General features: G+C 44.2%; 1 protein-coding gene and 1 long non-coding RNA gene across 4 annotated transcripts in view; one reads left to right on the plus strand and one right to left on the minus strand.

Moving 5' to 3' along the window:
- Positions 1 to 2434: 2434 nt before the first annotated feature.
- Positions 2435 to 11690, plus strand: LOC309361560. The gene is made up of 2 exons (XR_014164501.1): positions 2435 to 3482; positions 5627 to 11690. It is a non-coding gene; the product is annotated as an uncharacterized lncRNA (long non-coding RNA).
- Positions 11691 to 13160: 1470 nt separating this feature from the next.
- The window catches only part of NSMF (NMDA receptor synaptonuclear signaling and neuronal migration factor), a 47776-nt gene continuing 35398 nt past the window's right edge, over positions 13161 to 25538 (minus strand). For 2 of the 3 annotated variants that reach the window (XM_081896501.1, XM_081896499.1), the window contains 8 exons: positions 24914 to 25035; positions 24367 to 24450; positions 23029 to 23062; positions 21506 to 21576; positions 18916 to 18995; positions 16565 to 16667; positions 15688 to 15763; positions 13161 to 15353 (listed from right to left, as the gene is read on the minus strand). In XM_081896501.1, coding sequence (XP_081752627.1) covers positions 15256 to 15353; positions 15688 to 15763; positions 16565 to 16667; positions 18916 to 18995; positions 21506 to 21576; positions 23029 to 23062; positions 24367 to 24450; positions 24914 to 25035 — 668 coding nt within the window. In that variant the 3' untranslated portion in view covers positions 13161 to 15255. The remainder of the gene's footprint in view (positions 15354 to 15687; positions 15764 to 16564; positions 16668 to 18915; positions 18996 to 21505; positions 21577 to 23028; positions 23063 to 24366; positions 24451 to 24913; positions 25036 to 25538) is intronic. The other variant, XM_081896500.1, reaches the window with a different exon arrangement.

Genomic DNA, 25538 nt, shown 5'->3' on the forward strand with positions numbered 1-25538 from the left:
CTGTTAGTGAACATTGTGTTGCAAATAATGTGTATATTCATCAAATCTGCATATAAAAACGTGTTTATTGTGAGAAAATCACACTAAAATGTTGTTGAATCCAGAGAACTGAAGAATGGAAAAACGAAAAACAGAGAATTTAAATTGGCAGATATTTCCATGCCGAGTTATGATTTCTTCCAAAGAATTCGGGGAGCTGTAATTTGTGATGTGAGCTGAGAGTTGTTAAGAGATATATTCTATTCCCCTCCCATAGCTACAATTCTCAGAGTTCCCTAATAAAAGGGATTGCTTACTAAGCCACTTCAGACTCTCCTTGTTCATTGAGTGGATTCTTTGTTTTGTGTTTGTGTTTAGAACTTGTTTAGGTATACTCTGGTTCTTGTTGATTGGATCCTCCTGGCCAAGTTGAGCATCCAAGCCCCAGATGCATGACTTCGTTACTTCTGTTCCAATCTTCTTGGCATTACATACACAGAATGAAAAGGAGCATCCCAGGGTTGCTTAGGCAACATGCTGACTTTCGTTGCGCCTTCACTACAATTCCCAAACAAGTGTGTGAAAATGTGCCTGCACAAAAATAGAGAGATGGATGAGGGGGAGAAGGTTTGTGGGTGTTGTGAAGGTATAGACCATTTTCTGTTAGGTTTTTGTTTGTAAAACGTGGCTTATAAAATGGTTCCTTTTTGCTTAAAATATTCTTGGGCATATGACGGTCAAAAATTCACAGGAAGGTTAAAGTTTAAGAGGATACCTTGCTCAGGAAGTTTTACACAGGAGGGTCAAAAGTCCATCTTAGCAACCTGGCAATCAAGGAGAAACAGAAATTTAACCAGAAGTCTACGTTTGTCCTGTTTGACTAAAAGGTTAGAGGGGATGAAAATATTTTATATGTGAAGATAAAAGATAGAATACAGGGTAGTTAGTATGGGGAAACCCAGCCGGATGGGTGAGGTATAAATAATAAATTATTATTATGCAAGTCATAAAGTCAGAAAGATGAAAACTTGCATAGCTGGAACTGAAGAACTGTAATAAATAAAAAAAATAGTTCAAACTGTATGAGAGCTGGAACACTGAAAACTGATGTAACTGGATGAATTTATCTCTGATGGGTTTTTTAAAAAATATTTGCTGTTCTGGTAAAATTATATTATTTCTAATATACATTTCTCAAAAATTGCTAAACATTGCCTTACTAGATTATTAAGAAAAACACAACTTGTTTTATCTGGGGGCTTTGTTATTCACCCCATACCTAAGTGCCATCTCACTCTACCCAGTACTGGAAGTAGGTTGGGTCAGTTAAGGTCCAGAAACCAGCATGCTATCACCGCTGTATACAAAGATTGTATAATGCAAGCGATTATAGAATTGCCCATCTGTTATATTGACCAACGCAGTAGAAAAAGCCAGCCCCCACAAAGAATGTTTTCTTAAATAGGGAAATCTAGTGCCCATTCATCCATGCCAGCATGTATTTTATGGCCCCGATCTGTCCTTTGGAACAACCTAGTTCTATTGAGGGTTCAAGCCTTTACACTACAGGAATCAGATGAAAGGGAAAATGTGAGCAGTTAGCACAGGTAAAACAACATGTACCCAATCTCTGATGGAGGAAAAGGCTCACACTTTGGAGGACTTCAAGACCGTGTTTTAAATAAGTGAGTTACTAGCAGGAGTGCCCATTCTTGGTCAGACTTGGAGGGGAACTACAAAGGACACCAGGGGTTTTGTTACTCCTGTTCAGACTTAAAGTGCAAAGTAGCATCCTTGAGAAGGCACACTCCACAGAGCTTCAATAATATGATGGTCTCATGGGAAGGACATCTCATAGGTAATTAAGGTCCAGACTAGTTCAAGGTGTCCTCATTTATCACTCGTTAGCTCATGGAGGCAGAGTTCCTGCCTTTACAGTCACTGAGGCAACATTAATTAACCCCTTAATTAACCATAACACACAGGGGTGTGAGCAAACTATTGCTTGGCACATTTCCTTTTTAGTTAGGGACTGTAGCAACCCTTCTTAGTCTGGCGGATGAAGAAAATAAAATAGTTTAAAAATATATTTTGTCTTAAAACAGAAAAGATGCTTGGTGTTTTGTTTTTTTTAGCAAAAGGCACCCATGTTCTTCAAGGATATATCAGCAAGCTGGTTTTATTATCCACCAGCCCCAAGTATGTACTTTCATGTCAATTCAACTGATGTCCTGCAAGCTTTGATGTTTTCCACTGTCAAGTGGCTACCCTGTGTTATATAACAACAACAACAATTATGTAGTTAACATTTTTTTGCTATTTGATTGTGACAAAAACTCTAAGCAGTTTACACAAAATATTTAAATTATATTATTATTTTTATTATTATTACTATGACTACATCTATTAAATTCAACAAGATCAATTCTAAGTACAATTTAGCTGGAGACAACCCTAATAATTGTAATAAGAGGACTAGGTCCATTAAATTAAACAAGTCTGTGGTTCACTCTGAGTAGAATTTAGCTGGTGGCAACTTGGAGGGCTGTATCCAGTGTTAGTCCTACTTAGAGTAAACCCACTGGAATTGATGTGACTAACTTGGATGCAGAGCTTTTTTTGTGACACTACTCACTGCCACCTCTTTCTATGCAGCCCATGGCAGCCATTTTGTGCTGGCACCCACAGCACTTTTTTCAGTAGATGAGTACCAGCGCTTCATTTTGTTTTTACTAAAAGAACAAAAACTGCTACAATGGGTCAAATTTCAGTGGGTCTGCTTTCAGCAAAAATTAGTTTCTGTGTGGGTTGTAACCTGATAAAATATGGCAGCTCTCAGAAGACTCATCCCATGGCCTAGGTCCAAGACTCATCATCTGAGCCACAAGACAACCCTTTTCAAAAGACCAAGATTTGTAGGTACAGTGAGGTGGCATGATAATAAATTCTTAGTTGGGAGTGTCTGGAGTGTGGCCGGACAACAATGCCTCTAAGCAGGCACAAAAGCCTTTTCTGTAAGGCGAGCTTAGCTTGAGACGGTAGCAATGACACGTAGGCCCAGCCAACAGCATTCTGGGATGCCTCTTTTTCAACTTGGCCACCTGGCAATTCAAATCGCTCCACTGGATTTACATAAAGACGCTGAAAGATGTATGATAAGAGGGTAGGGAGCAGAAACCAATGCACTCCCCCTCCCTGATACTTCCTATTCATTCTGTGCATTTTTTTTACCAGTTTCCTCTTCCTGCTTTTGCCTTCAAAAGGTGTCTGTGTTACGCATTTGTTTTTAAGAGTGCATGTAACATTGGCTTGTGGAGGGTGATTAACACATGTCCTGCGATTATGAACTGACAATTTAAGAACGGCTTTATACTGAATAAGACCATCTAGCACAGTGTTGTCTTCACTGACCGGCAGCAGCTCTCCAGAGTTTCAGGCAGGGAGTCTCTCCCACCCCTACCAGGAGATGCTGGGGATTCAACACAGGACCTTCTGCAGGCAAGGTGCATATCCTCCACCGCTGGGCTATGACCCTTCCACATTTCACCTGTGCTTGCTAACAATGTAAGAGGAGCCAGTGGCTCATCTGGTCTAGTATCTTGTTCTTACTGTGGCCAACCAGATGCCCCATGGGGAAGCACCATTATCCCCTCATGGAGCACCCTCAGAATACCCTCAGGTGGATGAATATGTCTTGTTTGCCACAATTCTGCATCACACACACTGCCTTTTTCAAATCCTCATGAAAATTCATCGGCATCTTAATGACCCTATCTCCTAATATATATGCATTTTTCCAAGTGACTTTTCCTGGTATAACACATTTTTGCATGTGATTCTCACCCACCTATGCATTCATATGCCCCACTGCCCCTAATGTGTGTTACTGTGCACATTTTGGGGCTGGATAGCCACATTGTAGAATCTGGCAAAGTGAGAAATTTCAAGGATAGCTGCCTTTCAGTCAGCATTTAGTTTCAGGAAGTGCAAATTAGGTCAGTTTGAATTTAACAGAAACCAATTTGTCCTTCCATCCCTAACTCAGAGTATCCTTTCATTTTCCCCCCACTGTGTATTTTTTATTTTTATTTATGCATTTTTGGTTTTTACAGTGTGCCTTACTCATTTTATCTTACACTATTTTTTTCAGACTTCCCAACCTAATCTTCAGTGGCATTCTAAGAAAGTCTTGGTTTGTTGCATTTCCATTATTTTCTTCACCTTATTTTAATTCTACCAATTCCTCAGTTTTATCTTACTGTTGTTCAAAAGGTTACTCCTACTTGCAGATCAGTTGTAATATCATTTCTTTTTAAATATTCCCACTCAGCCCTTGTCCTCCCTTCATCACAATCCCTTATTTTAGCGGTCATGTTCACTAATTCTGCGAACTCTGGTCAGTTTATCTAACCATCACTCTTTTGTTAGTGTCGGGTACCACTTATACACCATCTTTAATATATTCTCCTTCATCTGGTAGCAAGCAAAAAAAAATATCGTTCTGTTTCATAGCTTCTGCAAGGCTGAGATTTTGATATTGTGTCCAATATCTACTGTCCATTGAATCCTCTATCAACTCCACCCCCCCCCAAATGAGACAATTTCACATCATCTACCTCCTGTGGGACTCCACCCTGAGCAGTATTTGGGGTGGCGGGGCGGGGAGCACTTCTGTTTTAATTCACAGTATCTGGTGTGGCCACCAACTCTCTACCACTGCATAAACTTGGATTCTTTATGCTGTAATGCCTCGCTGAAGCAGCTGATGTGTTGAGGCAGACAATGTAGTTATCCACATCCATTATGTAGCTATTGGCAAAATTATTAATCCTCACATATGTACATTAAAAATTATATCCCAGTACTATGGAGATTAAATGGCAGGGCAAAAAAAGAGGACTTTGTTAGCCCTTATGGTTGCTAAGAAACTCATACACACTTGTGAGCCTGGAAAAATAAATAACCAGCATCTGCTACAGAATTGTCAGAATTGTCACAGCCCTGGCCACATTTGAACTTATCTCTTATCAACTTGAGTTTCATGTGGACACCTATTTGGACATCGGGGCCATATTTACACTGCTCAAACTGAGCACTATGATACTACTTTAAGCATTCATGGCTTCCCACAAGGCATCCTGGGAGCTGTACTGTGTTAAGGGTGCTGAGAGTTGTGAGAAGACTCCAGTTTCCCTTCCAGAGCTACAATTCTCAGAGTGGTTTAACAATCAATCCCTCCTCACAGGGAATTCTGGGAAATGCAGCTCTGTGAGGTGAACAGGGTGTGTGTGTGTGTGTGTGTGTGTGTGTGGTAATAACTCTCAGCACACCTAGCAAGCTGCAGCTTCCTGAATTTGTTGGGACTATTTAAAGCGGCATCACGGTATGATTGTGGTATGAATGTGGGCTTATATTAACGTGTCTGTTTCTCTTAAACTGAATGTACTAATGGTTACTGCATCCATAGTGTGAATTGATGGTGTGTGTTTTGATACTACAGTATTAGTATTATTCACTTTTTTAAAATTTCTCTATTTTATAACGTTCAATTTTATTTCTTTAATAACCCCTGCTTTCACTTTCTTTGATAAATCTGCAAATTACTATTGTGTTGTTGTGTTCCAATGGTTCTTTATGCTTCGTCAAGAGACACCACTGGAAGACAACATCTGGCAGCTAAGCCTACTGTAGGGTGAAGAGCAGGAGGTCCACTTCAACTCGAAGCCACTTAACATTCCAGATTCAGGTCAGCAAAAGGGATTCCCTTCATCCTCTTCTGCTTGGCCCTCTGAAACCAAGCTCACAGATGGAAGCAACCACTGGGTCGGTGAAGCCACGCCTTTGCTAAGGTCAACCCAGTTTCAGTAAGCCACATGTAAGCTTTTCAGCATTGTCAACAGGCTGGAATCTAGTCTGTATCTAGATCACTAAGGCAAAGCCAACTTTGGATTCTATTTTAGGCACAAAGTATAACAATAAATGAAGTATCAGATTAAGGCATGTTGGCTTAAAGACATGTAAATGTGTCACTTTACAGGAAACGAGAAGTTCTGCCAATTTACAGTCCCTTCCTGATAAGAGAAGCTTGATAAAATAAAGGGGGTGGGGTGGAAGTAAACACAAGCGGTCATGTTTGGAGCCTTGCTAGTTCTAGGGCTCCAGGGTCACTGACTCGAACATTGGAATACAATGGAATATCCGCTAACATTGCGGCTGCACCTGTGTTGCTGTTTTTAGAGATACTCTACAAGTCCTAAGGCAGTGGGGTCTTCCTAGGGTGAGGAGAGAGAAAGCCACAGAAAAAAGGTGCACGTGAATGGTGTGTTTAAGACTGATATATAAATGGCTGCCATGTGAATGGATGCATGTCTACGAGGGCTAAGCTGTAGGCAACTGAGGGATGCTAGAAGGCAGGAACAATGAAGTCAGAAGCAAACAAATACACTAGAGAAGGGGTCGCTAATATGATGGCCTCCTGCTGTTGCTGGATGACTCATCATTCCTCACCATTGGTCAGCTGGGACTGATGGCAGCTGGAGTCCAACAATTTCAGAGGGACCGTGTTGGTAACCCTTGCCAGGAAGACTATTGCTGTGCCTGCAAAGTCCCAGGCCAAACAGGAAGCCCTCCTGTCTAGAAACACCCAATAGCATGCTCAGGTAGGCAGAACCAGTTTGGATCCTGGAAACACATAATGCCCAGAAAGATGCTTCAACATGGACTTGAAGATGCTTTGCTCTCAACAAAACCAAAACATAGGTCCGCACTTGCAAATTATATCATCATACTATCCTCCTGTGAGTTGCTTTAACAGATTGAAAAGTTGACCAACATAGCTTTTTCATTAAAATCTAATGCTTATAGCCCACTTTTTCTTCAAAGGGCTCAAGTTGTTACCTAGGGTTCTCCTCCTTCCCATTTTATCCTCACAACAACCCTGTGGGGTAGGTTAGGCTGAGAGACAGGGATTGGCTCATGGTCACCCAGTGGGGAATCTGAACCCTGGTCTTCCAGGTCCCAGTCTAACATTCTTACCACTACACTGACTCTGTATGTTCCAAATAAGTAAATTGTGTTCCGTATAATGAAAACATGAGTCTCCTAAATTCCTGTATAATGGGGACAATGCAGAGGGTGTTTGATAAGCAAGGTGCATAGCAAACAAGGTGTGTGTAGTGAAAAGAACAAAGGACACCAAATGTCAGTCATCCCCAAAGGTTCTTTTTATTAAATCACATCTGAAAACCTATAAACTTTCATTTATTTCGGAAATGATAATTGAATACAGGTGAGTGAGACAGGAGATGAGAAGCCCAGCTTGAAGAGGCGGGAGGCGAAAGACCACCTGCACGGTGATGAACCAACAAGGCCAGCCTTAAAACTACTTAAGGACAATGAAGGAGGTTTAGGAACTAAGAACTGTGTTGCTGGATCACACCAGGGTCCCAGCCTCTTCTTTCCAACAGTGATAAATCAGATGGAGCCAGGGACTGAAAGCAAAGCTCCAGTTGTATCCAACATTCGCTGCCTGCTAGCGCCAAGGCTGTAGTGGAGAGGTGAGCAACCTACTTACGCCTCTTGCACAACTATGTTACATTGGTGCAAAACATTTCAGTAGCAGAGACAAGTATACTGCTAAGTGATTTTAATTCAGCGCTACATTGGATACAACCCATTGGCCTTGGTGGGAACCAACAAGATAATTCTTATGCTCACATACCTCACCCTATACTCCTGAGGTCGGCGGCTGCTACAGAGAGAACTGCACATAATGCTATGGGAGGCAGCTCTCACCATCCTGACCACAGGCCATGATGGGAGGGACTGATGGGTGTTGTGGTCAAACAAGAAAAGGAGGGCACCCTGTTGTCTACCCTTGCACTTCTGTTTTAGCATCTCCCACTGCAGAGGAGGCAAGTTTCTTCTGCAATGGAAGCAGATGTGTTGAAAATAGCAATTCCTAAATGCAGAGTTCGTTCTCTGTCCTTTAAATGTATCACAGCCTGTGTCTTTTACCAAAAGCATAACAGAAAACTAAAAAGCAGCCCAGTTCCAACACTCAAAAGCTTTCCAGTTTCAGGAGCTTCATCTGTGATGTTCCAAATATCTCTCTCACTGGGGGAATTAGAGACAAGAAGCTAGAGCTTGCTTTCCTCTTCTGTATTTATGTTACATTTTTATATGGCCCTTTCTAAAAACAAAACTCAGAGCAGCACCCAAGGTTCTTCTGCCCTTAAACACAAAATTTTATCCTCACAACAACCCTGTGAGGTAGGTTAGGCTGAGATATAGTGACTGGCCCAAGGTTATTCAATAAGTTTCATAGCCAAGTGAGAATTTGAATGAGGGACTCCCTGGTCATTACCTGCAGTGTTGAGCACTACACCACACTGAATGTCTTCTGTATGCCTCCCCCAGTCAACAAATATCTCCTTCAGATTATGCAGGACAGGTAATACTATCCACTTGTTTGTGAAAAACAAAAACAAAAACGGAATCTATTCACCACACAGTGTCCTTCGTGATAAGACCATGTCTATCAGTGCTACTAGTTTGCATCAATCCAACTTTCTAGTTACCCTCCAAATCGGGACATTGTGAAGACATTTAGCTAACTGTCATATTGGTGAAATGCCCTTGACATATAGCATCTTTTTTCTATCCCAGGTCCATTCTAAAGCCCACTGTGGAGAGCACTATAGATGCTCAGACCAACGCAATCATCCCTTTTTGCACCAAAAAAATGGCAAGGCTGCAAAACAAGCTAACAGTAACCACAGAATTTGGTACATGCCCATCCAAAAGTCTAGGAATCTGGCCAAATATAATATTTCCCCTGTCCAATGCTTGAGGCTCATAGCTACATTGGAGCCAGGATGCTATTTATGCTCAACAGAGAGAATGATCCTGGAGATCAAGATGGTAAGACATGGCATGGAGCTCACAAAATGGACTTCCTTGGAGAAGACCAAGGGCCAGAAAGAATGGGGTTATTGTCACAGGAGACCCACCTGATGTGTTATTGCTGTATACTGGAATAGGTAAGTTCTAATGCAACCCCAGTACAGTCCTGGTCTTCAGTGAACAGTACAAATTGCCAATTGTAATGAGCAATGAAGTGAGGATAAAATGCCACCATGTCAGCTAATCAGTTATTTCATTTGATTATTTTTTTAAAAAAAGGATTAGGTTTGGGACAAAATTCAGAGGTTCATGGCTTTAGAATGCAGTGCACTGCTTGCCATACACAATTTTTCCATGCCAGAAGCTCAAAAACTGAGGTACATGGTGTCCAAACAGAATTGTGTCCACATTGAGGCCACCTTCTGCTTGGGGACTTCCAGAACTGAAGCGCAGAAACACAATGGGGCATTGGGAAGAATGCAGTTGACTGTATTGAATGGTAATTTGTTATAGCTCAGTGAGGAAAACACCTTCCCATGCCGAAGATCCCAAATTCAGTTCCTGGCATTTTCAGAAGTAGAACTAGGAAACTGCTTGAGAAACTTGGGAAACTGAGGGCATTCAGAATTAGGCAGACCAGTGGTCTGACTTAGGCTGGGGTGTTACTTATATATATATATTTTGCAGGAGCAAAGAAGTGGGAAGCAATGGTTGGACACCAATCTGTTTCCCAGAACATTCTGATTTTGCTTGGTTTGCATTAAGAGGCAGTTGTGCAAGATAAAATTTTGTTTTGCCTTGCTAAGAGGGAATTTCAGAGAGTGCCCAGGAGCACTGCAGTGAATGGGGCTACTGTAGATTTACCAAAGTCCTCCCAGAAGATGACAGGAGGTATCCCCATCAGCCCTATGTCCACATGGTGCTCCAAACTGACTACTGCTGGTACTAAAAACCCACAAGAATTATGGTGGCTGTACCAGATTCATGTCATGCGGGGTGGTGGTGCTGAAACTGCATCACAAGAGAAAGCATGACTTTTAAAATAGGAAAATACCCTACCTAGTAACAGCTTCTCCTTATATGAGCTCTCATATTTCCATAGCATTCCCTGCACAAGGAAGTCCACCAATGCCACTTTATTGTGCAAAGTGGAAGGAGGCAGATAAAGACCTGACTTCTCAGAGACCGTCTGATTTGCCTTGCTTCTCTTTTCACTAAAGGGAATGTCTTTCATGAAATATTCAAATGCATAGTGTGGGGCACTAAGTATTTATTCTAAAGCAAAAAGAATTAGTTCTTTGCATCAAATGATTGAAGATTTGCAGGCATTTTACGTTCTGTAAAGATTATATTTAAATGAGTAACAAGTACTGAAAGGGATCTTAGATCAGGCAGTGGTGCATCTGAAAAAGATGCATGGGCAGGACCATGCTTTTGGGAAAGGGTGGTAGCTCAGTCCTAGACTATCTGCCTTGCATGCAAAAGGTTCCAAATTCAATCCCCAGCTTCTCCAAGACAGAGCTGGGAAAGACTCTGTCTGAAACCCTAGAGAGCCACTGCCAGTCAGTATAGCTTTTTTCAACCTGAGGTCCCCAGAAGTTGTTGGACTACAACTCCCACCATCCCTAGTTAACAGGGCCAGTGTAGATGGAAGTTGTAGTCCAACAGCCTCTGGGGACCCAAGGTTGAGAAAGACTGGCATAGACAATACTGAGCTGGATGGATCTATGGTCTGACACAGCATAAGGCTGTTTGCTATTTTCAATTCAGGGTTCATGGCAAATAGTCCTGTAAACATGGGAGTGTTTAAATGGTGCTGTTGTGGCTTCTCACACCATCAATCAATAGACTTGTTTTTGAACTTTACATTCATTAAATAAAAATCAGTTCTGCAAAGAGGTGACATTGTATTCTGCTCAAGGAAAGCTGAATTTTGAAAACCATGTGGATGATGTACTGTTTCTCAGTGTTTGTATTTTACAGCATCCTGTTTTCACTGCACACAAAGGGGAACAAAAGCTATGCAATGAGGCCACACGGCCTGAAAAACCACCTCTACCACCTCTACCACTGCCTGAGAAGTTGCAGCCTCACCATCCCATCCTCGAGGGCTAGAACCCTGCTCCCATCCTTTTTAACAAAAGGCTTCCAGTGTGCAGTGGCCAAAAGGAGGGCTAAAAAAAGAGTGCCAGTAGGAAGAATTTCTGGGGAGAGGAATACTGAATTTGGCCCCAAATTCATAGACTTCAGGAAGGATATGCTGACCGAAAGATTGCAAGAGGATCTTTTGTAGAAGGCAAACTGGATCAAGGAAAGCTTGAAGTTGGTGAGCACGTTTGAAGGGACAAAGTGTTAAAAGTAGGGCTATGTAAGAGACTGGCGGAAATGAGGAGTGTCTGTTCACCACATCCTCCAAGAAAATGATGAGCCGATGGCTTTGAACTACAGGGAGGTAGATCTGGTTACAACATAAGGAAACACTTTCTTACCGCAAATAAGAGTAGAGGTTCATGGATAGAACAAGGTACTCAGGGAGGGATATCAATGCATCCCTCTCCTGGGTGGTTCTCAAAGAAAAGCATTGGTTCTGACGAGACCCTTCCAATGGCATAACTCTACAACACACACACACACACAGAGAGAGAGAGAGAGAGAGAGAGAGAGAGAGAGAGAGAGAGAGAGCAGGCATCTCTAAGGACTGTTACACGCTCACAACTCTCCCCTACATTAAGATCTGGGAAATCAGAACATACAACTGTCACATGAAACTGGAAACAGCTAGAAGGCAGGGCTTAATTTTTTTTAAAGGAACTAGACCAGGGCAGGGGCAAAGGAACGGGGCTGCAGTGGGGGCAGGCTGCCCTGGGTATCACCAGAGGGGGGTGACAAAATACTGGGCAGCACTCACCGTGGGGTCTGCAGCGCGCCCAAGCCACACATCTCTCCTGGGAGTGATGCAGTGGCTTGGGTGCCTGCAGGCTCCACTCTGCCCCAAACGGTCTGCCCGCTGCCTCCCCACCCCCCGACTTCTCTGAGGCCCCATGGAGTGTCCTGCCCCAGCTCGTCCCGCCCCTGATTGACTTGTTCCGCTGCTGGACCAGGATCCAATGTGTGGTCTGCCTTTCTGGGTGGCAAATGGCAACATTCGATGCCCCCCCCCCCGCCAGTCCTCTGCTGCCTTCCCAAAGCCCACCTGGCTTTGGGTAGGAAGTATGACTACTCTGACAGGGTACTAGAGTTCTCCTGCCTCCTTCCCAAAGCCTAGTAAGTGCTTTCCCAGCTCTAGGACCCCCAGTTAGCCATCTTTGGGAAGGCAGTGAAAATGCTAAGGGTGTTGTGTGTCAAATTTTGGCTTCCTCGCCGCTCTGTATGACAAGGGCAGTGTGTGTGGCCTGTGAGTTCTGTGTCAAAGTGCCCTTGCAGCCCACATGGACCACCCTGCCCTAGACAGATTTATGGAGGCCAAGCCTATCAGTGGTTATCAGCCACGAGGACTAAAAAGAGAGCCTCCATGTTTGCAAGCAGTCTACCATAGATATTTGGATACTAGAGGTGAAGTTGCAGTGGCTGCCACCTCCATTGTACACCCTGCTTACGAGCTTCTCTACAGGGTCATTCAAGGGGTGGTTGCTGGGAGACTGACTACTGGATCTGACAGACCTTTATTCTGTTCCCCTGTGATGCAGTGTGATTTCCTTGTGCCAAAAAAAAGTTTATGGACCAGGCAGATGCCATGCTGGCTGCCTGATCTGCAACATACAGCACAATGCAGGTTCTGCACTCAGCTTTCTCTCACGCTGAGATTTCCTGTGTGTGAAAAGCATCATGTATGAAGCGGTCCCCATCCCACCAAACTGCTGTCACTACCCTCACCTCTACGCAGAGGCTTTGTGCTAGGGAAGAAGTGTTTGGTTGCCCCCTAGTGGCACAGCTAAGATGGTCAAACTTTCCCACTCCCCACCCCCTCACCCCTTTTAAAGAAAAAATAGTCCTTTGCTTAATTAAGTATTTGCTCAACAGTGTCTGTGAAAAGCAAAAAATAGAATCAAAGCCTTGTCCCCTGCTTTGCATAACAAACAGCAATGAGCCAACTGGGTGGGTTAAACAGTCTTGAGTTAATGTTTTTCCTAAACTGTCTAACTTTTGTTCTTGAATAGTTATTTCCAACTACTTTTCCGCTTCAGCTTCAGATCTTTTCATGATTAGGTTTTGGGGGGGGGCGCACACACACACACACACACACACATATCCACAAATTCCCCCACTTGGATCTTTCCCCCCCAGCGCAGTATTGAAATTTATGTTCTCCTGTGTGTGGTTCTCAACGAAGGATTGCCATTGACAGATAAAATGACAGGTTGTAGAATACAGTTGCTGTACAGATTTACAAAAACAAAAACAAAAAAAAACCTTCAGGTGTTTTTTTTTAAAGAAACATATTAAAAAATTTCTTTATGATTGAAACAGGAAAATCCCAAAATCTAAAACACCCATTGCCATTTGAACAGTGTGGATTTTACAGCATCACTCTCTTGCTACCTGGGATGCTCTCGTTAACGCCGCTTCTCAGAACAGCTTTTGTAGCATTAATATGGGCAGACAATGAGGGTTGCGGTTCTGTCATCTGCCCTGGCAATGGTACAGATAGCAAGGGTGCATGGAGACCATCACAACAATGGAGAACATGGGGTGGTGGACTTGTTAAAGTGGGGTTTTCATTTTACCACAAGAAAGATTTATAGTGCATATATACTTGTTTTCACTTCACAATCTTCTTAGAAACTAAGAAAAACAGGGGAGGTCAGCTGAGTGCTTCCAAAGTACTTCGCTTCATGGGAAGAAGAAAGACCAGGAAATTCCACCCAAAATAACCAGGGAGACTACACCTTTGTCACAAAGTGCAGGTTCCTCAGGTATTCATATCACCTGAACAGGTAGGAGGACCACAAAAAACCTAAAACGTAGCTATGTCACAGCACTTCTTCCAAAAGGTAAATAAGCACAGGTCTGGATCATCCAAACTACGATCAATCACAGATAATAGACAAGCCCAGTATGTGGTAAGAGCCAGTTTGCTACCAGCAAATTCCCTTCTCTGTGCAAAAGAAGGGGGGGGGAGAGAAAGGGACACCATATCCCTATGTTGAAATTCTGAACCATACACAAGCAGATGACATTCGCTCTGTAACTAAGCTGTTCTAGCAGACATTTCCCCGATTCCTTATACAGCAGCCATCTTTCAGAGAGAGAAAAAACCCAAACAACTAGGTTAAGTGCAGCAAGAGAGAGTCTTTCGAAAGATGGCTATTCATTTCTAGTTTGCAATATATCTACTTGCGGAAACAGACCAAGATCCTTCTTGGCCATGTTGTTGTATATCTAAAGGAAAAAAAAAAAACGGCTGGCAAAAGAACATTTTGCCAAGCTGCAAATCAGAAATTTGCTTGAAAGGACACCTTGACCCTCTTAAGAGAGCCCACAGTTGAAAAGTGTCCCTCCACAGCTAACCTGGAAACCAAGTAACAGCAGACATGCAGGTCTGCAGGAAAAAAGCATGTGAGAAAACCATCCTGCTGGTGATTACATATATATATATATGTCTACAGAAGATATATTCCTATTTCAAATATATTTTCAAGCAGACCAAAAATATCTCATCTATTAGTTACTGATGTGTGTTTACAGCATTAGCTAATTAAATATTCCCTCTATTCATATAAAAAAGTGTGTGCGTGCATGTGTGTGTATACACACACACACAAACACATATACATATATATGTATATATATCCTATTAAAATGGACAAGATTTTAAAGCCTGAACTTCCTTTAATCCATTTTGGACCATTTCGGACCTCACATCTCAAAAGCACGCAGGGTTGAGCATGGTGTTCCTTTGCCTGTGAAAGAAGAGGCAACATCCGCACATGAAACCACAAGGCATTGCACACAGGCGATGCTTCCCCCATTCTGGTAGCACAAGAAGAAGGGGGCGGGGGAATAAAAGATGATCAGTTGAGTTTTTGTAGTTAAGAAAACCTGAGCTTGGAATGTCTGTTTAAAAAGGACCTGCAATGGAGTTTGGCCCTTCGTGATCAAAAAATCAGCTCAGTTCCACGAGGATATTCCTATCCTGTCCTGTTCCAACAGCGCTCCCTCCATCAGACACTGCACTCCAGGTAAGCAGGCTGCACGCTCCAAGTCTCCTGACGTTCCGACAACACTCCTGTTTTGCTCTGCAGCACAAACTACCACCCCAGACGGGGTGTCTAAGGCCTCCCCTGTGCCTGCGAAAAGGTCTCTCTCTTTCCCTCTGCACGACACTTGGGACTCCAATAAAACCAACCCACTCTCAGCCACCGCTCGCTTGGCTCACAAGATGTCATCGTAATCCAAAAGCTTGGAGTGCTGGCGGGTCTTCCAGAGGCGGTAAAGGCGGAAATCGAAGTAAGTCTCGATCATTTGCTTCCCTGGAAACACAACACAGAGAGGGCCGAGTCAACACTACGTAGCAAGGTTAGGTCAACGTCTATGGAAACTATGTTGGTGTAACCCCTTGGAGTCCACATTTAATGGCCCTATCTGCAAACTAAACATTTGTAGTTCTGCTATGCCACTTTAAACAGTTATGGTTTTCCCCCAAAGAATCCTGGGAACTGTAGTTTGTTAAAGGTGCTGAGAACTGTTAGGGAGATTCCCTATTTGTCTTCAATGAGCTACAATTCCCAGAAAAGTTCAACGATAAGCCCCCCTTCCCAGAGGACTCTGGAATCAGCCCCCACACCAAGCAACAGAGCAACCTACCTTGAGCAGAGAGTTCGAGAGGAGATTCAAAAGTAACCCGACAGGGGTTCATCAGATTCTTCAGATTTTGGAACAGCTGAAAGGCAAAGGAGCTTCACAATCACTGATTTCTGGCGAGGGTCACTTTGCAGTTGGCAGCCTTGGGCAGCTGCCAATTGCACAGCTTCTTGCCAGGGCCCATGGCTGGTGGAGCACAGGAATCTGCCTTATACTAAGCCAGGCCACCAGCCCATCTAGCCCAGAATGGTCTACACTGACTGTCAGCAGGGTTTAAGGCGTTTCCTAGCACTACCAAAAGATGCCATTGGAGATTGAACCTAGGACCTTCTGCATGCAAAGCAGATGCTCTGCAATTGAGTCATGGCTCTTCCCCACTACCCAGTATGTTTCACTACTGTGATATCAGAGACAGGAAGACTTTGAGAAGTTATCTCCAGAAAAGAACAGCACAGAGGACAGAGCTGGACCAGAACTGCTAGAGCGGCCCTCTAGGGCTCTCTATCTGGCTCTTGGAACTCTCCCTGGACATGCCCACTCCCCACTGGCCTGCACGCTCCATGGAAACTTTTGCCTATCTGGGATGTAAACTGTTGTTTACTTATCATCATGCTTCTTGCTTGCTTTGAAGGGAGGATGGAATAGGGGCTGTGCATGTGTGTGCACATGTAGTAACTGATTTGCATAGCTGGGATGTGGCTTACTGTGCAGAGGTACAAATCACATCCATTGCCCCACCCACTTTTTCCTTGGGTCCCGCCCACCACTGGCTTGTGGGTTTATCACAGTGAAACATGGCCCTCAGAGGTTGAAACAGGTTCCCCAACGCTGCGCTGGAGCCACCTGGAGCCGCTCTGGGGAACAAGGCAGCAGGCCTCACCTTCTCTCCGTTGTGGTTCCCAAGCACGTAGCACCCCATTATGTGAATGACATTTGGCTCCGGGTTCAGCTTGCTCATCAGGTGGCCCAGCCGCTTCCAGAAACTGGGGGGGAGAAGATGGAAGAACCCGTTAATCACAGAGGGGTCCTGTCAATTGCCACATGACCTTTCCTGGCTGGCTGGTTGCCTAATGCGTGAAGTGCAGGCCCCCACCATGCCCGGGCTCAGAGACACCCACCACCAACACAAAACAGACTGAAACCTTCCTTGGGAGGTTGTGGACTTTCCTTCCTTGGAGGTTTAGCTGAGATTCCTGCATTGCAGAGGACTGGACAATTCTCTGACCAAAAACATGTGTGGGCAGTCTGTTTTGGGAGCCCTCCTTTTTTATGGTGTTTTCACAATGATTTGTACTTATGTTGGTTTGGGACAGTTATATGTGGTCCCTCTTTCAATAATGTTCATGCAAAGCAGGAATGGTGGGGAGGTCAGTCCCACTATGTGTGGTATTTCCCCTGCCTCCCCCAGTGGGTCAACTCTATTGACAGGTGCCAAGGACCACCCACCTGGCACCAGAGTGATGTCAGATGATCAACAGCTGAGTGGTCAAAGCTGGTCTGCTGGGGTGGCAGGATATCAATATCTGGCTCACTGGATCAAAAACGTTTCCCCACCCATGCCTTATCCCAGTGATTCACAACCCACTCAGGAAGATAATAACAACAACAACAACAAAATCCTAAAAAGCAGCAATTAATTGCACGTTTATTCAAAATCCAATGAAAACTATCTAGTTTAATTAATTCAACAAAATTGATGAACTTGATCCAGTGACACCAGCTTTTCAAACTTTGATTGTCATTTTCACCATCAGCATTGCCCTTCCAACCCCTTGCCTCTTAGTAATTCCACTGCCCACCCAGTGGAATTTGGGAACCCTGTTTTAACCCACTGTTTCACCTCTGAATGCAAACAGTTGTTTCCCTCCCATGTCCACTTTTGCAGATCATTCACTGGTGCCTGGTCTGCTGAAGTCTTTAGCTACTAGTTGCGCCAGCCTTTGGCCAGCTGGCATCCTCCAGGCACTTTGGACTACAACTCCCAACAGCCCCAAGCAGCAGAGATTGATGCTAACCTTCCCGTACCCCAACCCCCAGGTAACATCAAGCTTTGGCATATAACAGAGAGGTAGTGTGGTGCAGTGATTAGATTGTCAAGCTAAGCCCATTGGTGGAGGAAGAGGGGAGCGGGGGGGCGTACCGCCCCCGGCATCATGATCCTGGTGGGGTGCCATCACGGCTGCCCCCCACTGGGTGCCACACCCCCAGGATACGCACCACACCCCTGTGGGCAGCGCACCACGCTCCCACCTGCTCTCTGCCTCTGGTGCAGGAGCATGAAGCTCCACCACTGGCTAAGCCACCTGGGTTCAAACCTCTACAAAGCTCACTGAGCTACTGTTGTCTCCCAAGTGCTCCCCTCCCAGAACTGATTGATGCCTGCTCTTTCAGCACCAATAAATAAAGGCTTAATTATTCACTTGGGCCTGTGAGTGATTCACTGGCCTCTATGCTTGCTGCTTTGAGGTTTGCTCAGCCGTGCTGTTATGATTTTAGTATTGATGTGTTACTTGGTGTTTTTTTTGTTGGCTATGTATTTTTATTGGCAATGAGTTTTATTTTATGGGCAATCAATCTGTAGCTCGCTCTGGGATCATCTTCTATGGAGAAGAGTGGGGTAGAATGATTTTAAATAAATAAATGTGTTTGAAGGGTAGGACAAAAACCATGTAAGACAGTCAGCCAAGGCTGATTGATTCTGGGGCAACACATCCCAGATTTTGCACCAGAGAGATGTGAATGCAGCGATCGATACATAAATCCCACAAACATGAATGTATTTGCTTATTTATTTTATGCTGTTTCATGCGCTGCAGCAGGTTGTTCTAGGTGATCCTCGGATTCCCTTCCAGCTCTACAATTCTATTTTGCTACTCAGGAGGGGAGAGTTCTATTGGAGGTCATGAAAGCTTGCTTTCTCCCAATCAACAACAATCTGGAAGCTTCTCCAGATTCCAAATTCTATACAAAACCCTGCACAAGTGCTGTGCACATGTAGAGATTTCGGACAGCCAAAATGGACAGGCAATTTTCTGCAGTCCTAAGAACTGGAAACTATATTGTTGTTATTATTAGAATTTATATACTGCCCTATACCAGCTGGTCTCAGTATAGTTCACAGTGAATGCTGAGATGTTGAAACTTTAGTCCAAAGTTCCATACATGCAGGATACACATAGCTGTGGCTCCCAAATGAGAAACAAGCAAAAAGTCCAGCATCCTCTCACTCACTAGATCATGTCTTCCTCCTTCTCCACTTTTGCAAAGGTGGCAACTTTATTCTTCAGAAGGTACAAGTGGCCTGGACCGCCCTGCAGGGGGAAAAGAGGCAGAGTCTGGAGAAAAGAGCCTGTGCGTGCTGCAGTAGAGCTATTGCAGTTACTGCTTTTCCTTTATTATTTGGCCAGCTTCACTTAACGGGAGGCACTTATTATTCATTACATTTATTTGCTGCTTACAACAAAAACATCTCAAAGTGAGCTACCATTATAAAAACATACGTAATGCAAAACTTAACATGCATCAAACAAATAAATAAAAGAACCATTAATTATTAAAAGTGTTCATCTTTCAGTGGATTACAAAGGACAAATCCTACCCCCCCACCCTACTAAAAGCTGAATAGGAGACCCCCTGTTCTCTTCACAGAGCTGCGATTGCCAGAGGTCTCTGGGAAGCACTGATTGTTAAACCACTCTGAGAATTGTAGCTCTGTGAAGGAAATTGGAGTTTCCTAACAACTCCCAGCACCCTGGACAAACTAGGGCTCCCAAAATTCTTTCGGGGGGGGGGAGTGATGACAGTTGGAAGTGGTATCAAAGAGCTTTAACGGCATGGTGCAAATGCGGTCTTAGAAGAGGCTTCCCCTGCTCTCTCACATAAGAGAAAACACCTCTACCAGGGGCGCCGACTTATAAAAAATATTGGGGGGGCGGGGGCCCATACCGACTTATAAAAAATATTGGGGGGGCCCAAGACCTCCAAACCGCTGCTGCTGGGGGAACGAAAGGGGCGAGCCCCGGGCTGCCCCAACCTTAAGTGAACCTGTGAGGGCCCGCCCTTTGCGGCAGCCAATTGGCTGCCGCCGTGGGCGGTGAATATTAATGAGCTAGGGGGAATCCCCGCTTCTCGCGCCAGCCCCGCGAGATTGTTGATGGGTCGAGAGCCCGCAACCCCACCCCCTCTCTAGATCGGGAGTGGCTTTGTTTTAACTCATTACTGAATGTATTTTAAAAGGTAACTATCGTCAAACAAGGAAAATAAAAAATAATTTTCTTAAATTATTGGGGGGGCAGAGCCCCCCCAAACAAATTTTTGAGGGGGCTCGGGCCCCCTCAGGCCCCATGGAGTCGGCGCCTATGAGTCCTCTACTAAGCTGCTGCTTGCATCCTCAAAAGGCGAAGGAAGTGTGTCTGTTGCTTTAGAACTTTTGTTTGAACATGCAAATTAATCAATTAAAAAAACCATACAATTAGTCAACTATCATTCTTAACAGCCTTGCTTTCCAGTGATTTAACACTGAAATCCTGCTAATGTTTACGCAGAAATAAGCCCCGCTTGAGTTCAGCAGGGTTCACTTACTTGAAAGCGCACCTCATGTTACAGCCTTCACTGATTACACTTTAACTGATCTCTATATTGCAAAAAAATTCAGTGGAAAAGTTGACATTCCCCAGGAAGAGGGGCTGATTGTAAAACCACTTCAGGAACAGAAGCTCTGTGAGGGAAGCAAGGGGTCTCCTAACTCAGCACACTTAATTAACTTTAGCTCCCAGAATCCTTTGTGGAAAGCCATGACTGTTCAAAGTGGCATCCTTGTGCTTTAAATGTACTGTGTGAATGCGGACCAATAAAACTCCAAATATGCCCAGAAAAGAAGGTATTGCTGAACAAGAGAACGCCCACAGGTATTGGGCGTGTGTCTGATGGGGTGGAAATGTGAAAACTCCAGGCCCTTTGTGTACTCTGCTTTGTTTTGGAAATTTCAACAACGTACAATTGAAAAAGGATAAGGAGGTGGACCAGGCAACACACAAACAAGGGCATTGACATTTAGAAGATAATAATGAGAATAGCAGGTCCTGATTAAGCCAGAGTGCTTAAGAAACATGACACATTTTCTAGGCCTTTGGAGGTGGCAGCCCGGTGGGGGTTAAGTATAGACTTTCCAACCTCCTTCACGAATCAGCACCAACAAAAATGGAGACTCCAGGAAAAAAATCTGCTGTTGGTGGTTGCCAAGGGGAGGGAACAGACCTGGAAGATGGTGCTGTGCAGTTTAGCATCTCTCAAAAATTGGGAGGGTGAAGCAGAGAGAGGAGTTTATGATGGGATGGGGGAGCTCAAGCCCAGGGGGATGAATGCAGCCCTCCACCTGCCCCATCTGGCCCTCAGAACTCTCTCCAGGCCACACCCCTCACTGCCCCCTCCCCTGAGTGTGTTTGCCTGGCTGCAATGTGTCCTTGAACTCTGTTCAGGCCTTTTGCCTGCCCTGAGGGAGGACAGAAAGGTGTGTGTGTGTGTGTGTGTGTGTGTGTGTGTGTGTGTTAGTCTTTGTAGAAAACTAGCCTACTGTACAAAGGCAAAATTGTGATTCATTGCTCCACCCACATTTGCTACTGGCCCAGCCTACCACGGTCATGTGGCCCTCAGAAGGCTGCCCAGAAGGAAATCTGGCCCTCGGGCTGAAAGGACTTCTTTAGTCCAGCTTCTTGAGAACAAGCCATTAGGGAGAAGGGCTGGGGGAAAGATGTGAAGGAGGCAGTGGTAAGTGAATCCAAGATTTGGGAAAGAAATTAACGACCAGGGGGCATTTATATACCTGACAAAAAATCAGCATCTTCCAGATTTTGCAGCCCTTCCGGTAGATGTTCAGCTTCTTCTCAATTTCCTCTATGGAAGAAAGGGAGGGGGCAGGTGGGGTGACAGGGAGGGAAGAGAAGGGTATATGAGACATGTACAGCATGCGGGGAAAGGCTTTGACCAAGGTGCAGATATCACCATCATGGTGGAATCAAAGGGCTGGTCCATAAGAACTTAAGGGCAGTCCTACTGGATCAGGCCAATGGCCCATCTAGTCCAGCTTCCTGTTCCCACAGCGGCCAACCAGATGCCCCACTGGAAAGCCCAAAAGCAGGACGTAAGCACAAGAGCAGCATTCTACCCTCCTGTAAGTTCCAGCAACAGGTATTCTGAATAGTTGCTGCCTCTGGCAGTGGAGGCAAAGCAAAGCCATCATGGCTAATGGCCACTGATAGCCTTCTTCTCCATGAATCTGTCCAGTTCTCTTTTAAATACATCACTGCTTCCTGTGGCAGTGAGTTCCATAGTTTAACTATGTGCTGTGTGAAGTAAAGCATTTTCTGTGGTGCATTTAAATGTTTTTCCGTCAGCAGGTCTGGAGGGGAGGTTAAAGAAATGTCAGCATAAATACCCCTGCAAATCTGTAGAGGTAAAATTGATAACTTGAGTTCTTATGCGGAGTTCTTTTTATCATGCTATACCTAAGATTTTTTTACCGAACTCTTTTTACAGAAATTGCCAGGATGATCAGATGCATCTTATGCTTCCAGATCAGAACATATCCATTCACCTCTTCGAGGCTAATGTTTTCCTGCATGTAAAACTTGCCAGGAATTAATTTTAACAAACTTATAATTTCATTTTTATTTTATTTTTTTTGCACCCAGCATTTTATAACACAATGCATTTACTAGTAATTTGACTGCTATGGTTTTCTATTTTGCTTTGCATTACTTTATATATGCATGTAAAAAGTTTCTTTCTGAATACAGTGGTACCTCTGGTTACAAACTTAATTCGTTCCATTCTTAAGCTGAAACCATTCTTATCCTGAGGCGTGCTTTTGCTAATGGGGCCTCCCGTTGTGCATGCGCCTCTGGCGTGCAATTTCCGTTCACATCCTGGGGCAAAGTTCGCAACCAGGAACAGCTACTTCCGGGTTAGCGGAGCTCGTATCCTGAAGCATTCGTAACCAGAAGCATTCGTAACCAGAGGTACCACTGTATTGGTCATTGGCCACAACAGAGAAGTTGGTTGATTGTCTACTCCTCTTTTAAAACCCTCTGTGCTGACTGGGGCTGAAGGGGATTGCTGTCCATCAGGCCTAAGAAGATTAGAAGGAGGCCAGCAAAAGGCACCCCTGCCCTTCCCCTTTTCTCTAGAGATGAGCTTCCTTTGGAGCCCGTGGAGTGTGAAGAAACCTTTGTCTTGCATTCAGAACCAACAGTGAAGCCAAGGTGCCAGCCATTTGTCTCAGGGCACAATATCACCCACCAGTCCCAGTCCCGTTCAATTCAGCTTAATTACCAAACACTCACGTACCCAAAATATCATCAAAGGTGGCATGCTCGTGATCCTGGAAGCAAACAAACAGAGAGGCAATGCTTTTTTATTTTAAAAACACACCACATTTTAATCCATCAGAAAGGCACAAAGCGCATTGTGCTAGGCAGAAAAAAGTGATACTAACTTTTTAAACGAGTTGGAACATAAGAAGGGGCCTGCTGGATCAGGCCAATGGCCCGTCTGGTGCAGCATTCTGATCCCACAGTGGCTAACCAGAAACCCATAAGTAGGACCTGAGCACAGCAGCGCTCTCCCTTCCTCTGATTTCCAGCAACTAGTATTCAGAAGCTCTTGTAGCTAGCAGCCATTGATGGCATTTTCTTCCATGAATTTATCCAATCCTCTTTTAAAACCATCCAAGTGGCTAGTCAGATGAGTGGGATACAAATAATAAAATTACTACTACTACTACTACTACTACTACTACTATTTAAGCTACCTCTGGTATAGAGCCAAAAAAGAGTTGATTTTTGAGCATGCCCTGCTATTATTATTATTATTATTATTATTATTATTATTATTATTATTATTATTATGCTGTAACATGCCACTGGTGGAATATTATTTATTTATTAATAACAGCACAGACTCTTCTTTACAGCTAACGTTTCCAACCTCTGTCACATGGGAATAACCCAGGAAGAGAAGGAAAACAACCACTGTACTGGCCAAGTTCTCCCATAAACTATCAGTCAATGCCCACGTTTAATGTGATCTTCCACCAATTTTCTGCCTACAATTTATTTATGGATTTGAGATACTTCTATCCCACTCTCCACCCAAAATAGAACTCAGAAACAGCCAACAGCATGGAGATTCAAATAACATAGAACAGCGTGATAAAATGTTATAATAATAGAATCAGCATATAGTGCAGATGATTGGTTTAGCTTTACTGGGAATCTCCCTAAAAGAGATATTATTATTATTATTATTATTATTATTATTATTATTATTATTATTACTTGATGGATTTATAACCCGCCTTTCTCCCAAGTTGGAATTCAACGCAGCTTACAACATTTAAATGCAACATTATAAAATGCAAAGCAACACAACCAAACTAATTGAAAACAATGGTTAAAATACATCAGAACACATTTGGAACCAGCAATTTGTCATGGTTTGCCCTGACAGCAGCCCAGTGATCAGCATTGCCTGCTCCTTAGGTTCCAAAGACCTTTCTGACCAGACTAACCTCCCTTGGGGTTAGTATATTCCTCAATATACGCTTTCTGGCACTTAGCAAAGTGATGCCACTTCAGAAAATTACTAAGTTGAAATGGACCATTGTCGTCTTGTGCTATGACTTACATAGAGGATGGGGATAATGGACTGGTCATCCCGGCGGATGATCGTCGGAACATACTCAGCTTTGGGCACCTTGGAGGAAATGAGCTGGAAAAATTGAAGGAGAAAGAAAGAAGGAGAGACAATTAAAATGGGCACAGCAGGGAGGTGGGGAGTGGCAGGGGCAAGTGGACAAGGGCCACATCCCATATATGGAGGCCTGAACTGGTTAATTCTTTATTCTACAGGACAACCCCACAACCACTTGTCTCCCCAGTTCATACCCCTCATTGGCTCTGCTTTGCTGTATCCTTGAATAAGGCTTTTCCCTAGCTGAGATCATGCCTCCTGCCTGCCTGGAGGACAGAGAGGGGGAGCATGTCTGAGTGTGTCTAGCAACCAACCTACTGTACAAAAATGATTTTTTTCCTCCATTGCTCTGCCCACTTTTGCCTCTTGAACTGCTGGCATGTGTACCCCCAAAGTTTTCCTGTGATGGGATGTAGCCCTTGTACTGATGAGCGCTCCCCACTTCTGCCCTTGGCAGAACTGCTTTTTGGGTATTGCTCACCATGATCTTGGGTGGGATGAAGTCTTCCCCGCTGCAGGCTGCAGCCTCAAGCTCTTTCTCTGCCTCCCAGTTCAAGTCAACGCCCTTGTCAAGTGCACAGCAGGAATCCTGGAGCTCATGGCCTGTGAGATACAGAGGGAGAAGCATTGCAGAGGGGTCCTTATGCACATGAACACACACATACAATGTTCTAAAGTGTCCTGGTTAAGAAGGGGCCCACATGCACATTGGCCTCCTTCCTCACATGATCAGACCAGCAATTAAGATGCCCCAACAGATGATCAAAGATGAAGCCCGGAAGATGCCTGCCGTCGAAACTGAAAAAAGGGGAGACCAAAACATCAGAGGCTGGTTGCTGCCTTTAGGATGCAGATTCTGAAAGAGTTATGTTGGCTGAGCATTCCCCTTTGAACCCAATTCAAGGATGCTTATCTTCCTGTCTCACTTAGTTTGCTTCTTTGCCACATTGCCTAATACCAAGGACTTCCTAGGGGGCTTACAGCAGGGTTAATCTTTAGAGGGGGCTCCTCAGAAGCATGTGGAATGACGGCATGGGTGAGAGCTTTCTCTGTGGAAGCTCCCTTGTGGTGGAAATCCCTCTCCATACAGAGGTGTCCATCATCTT

Source organism: Podarcis melisellensis (genome assembly GCF_964234715.1).
Source record: "Podarcis melisellensis genome assembly, chromosome: Z".
In the NCBI taxonomy this organism is placed as follows: domain Eukaryota; kingdom Metazoa; phylum Chordata; class Lepidosauria; order Squamata; family Lacertidae; genus Podarcis; species Podarcis melisellensis.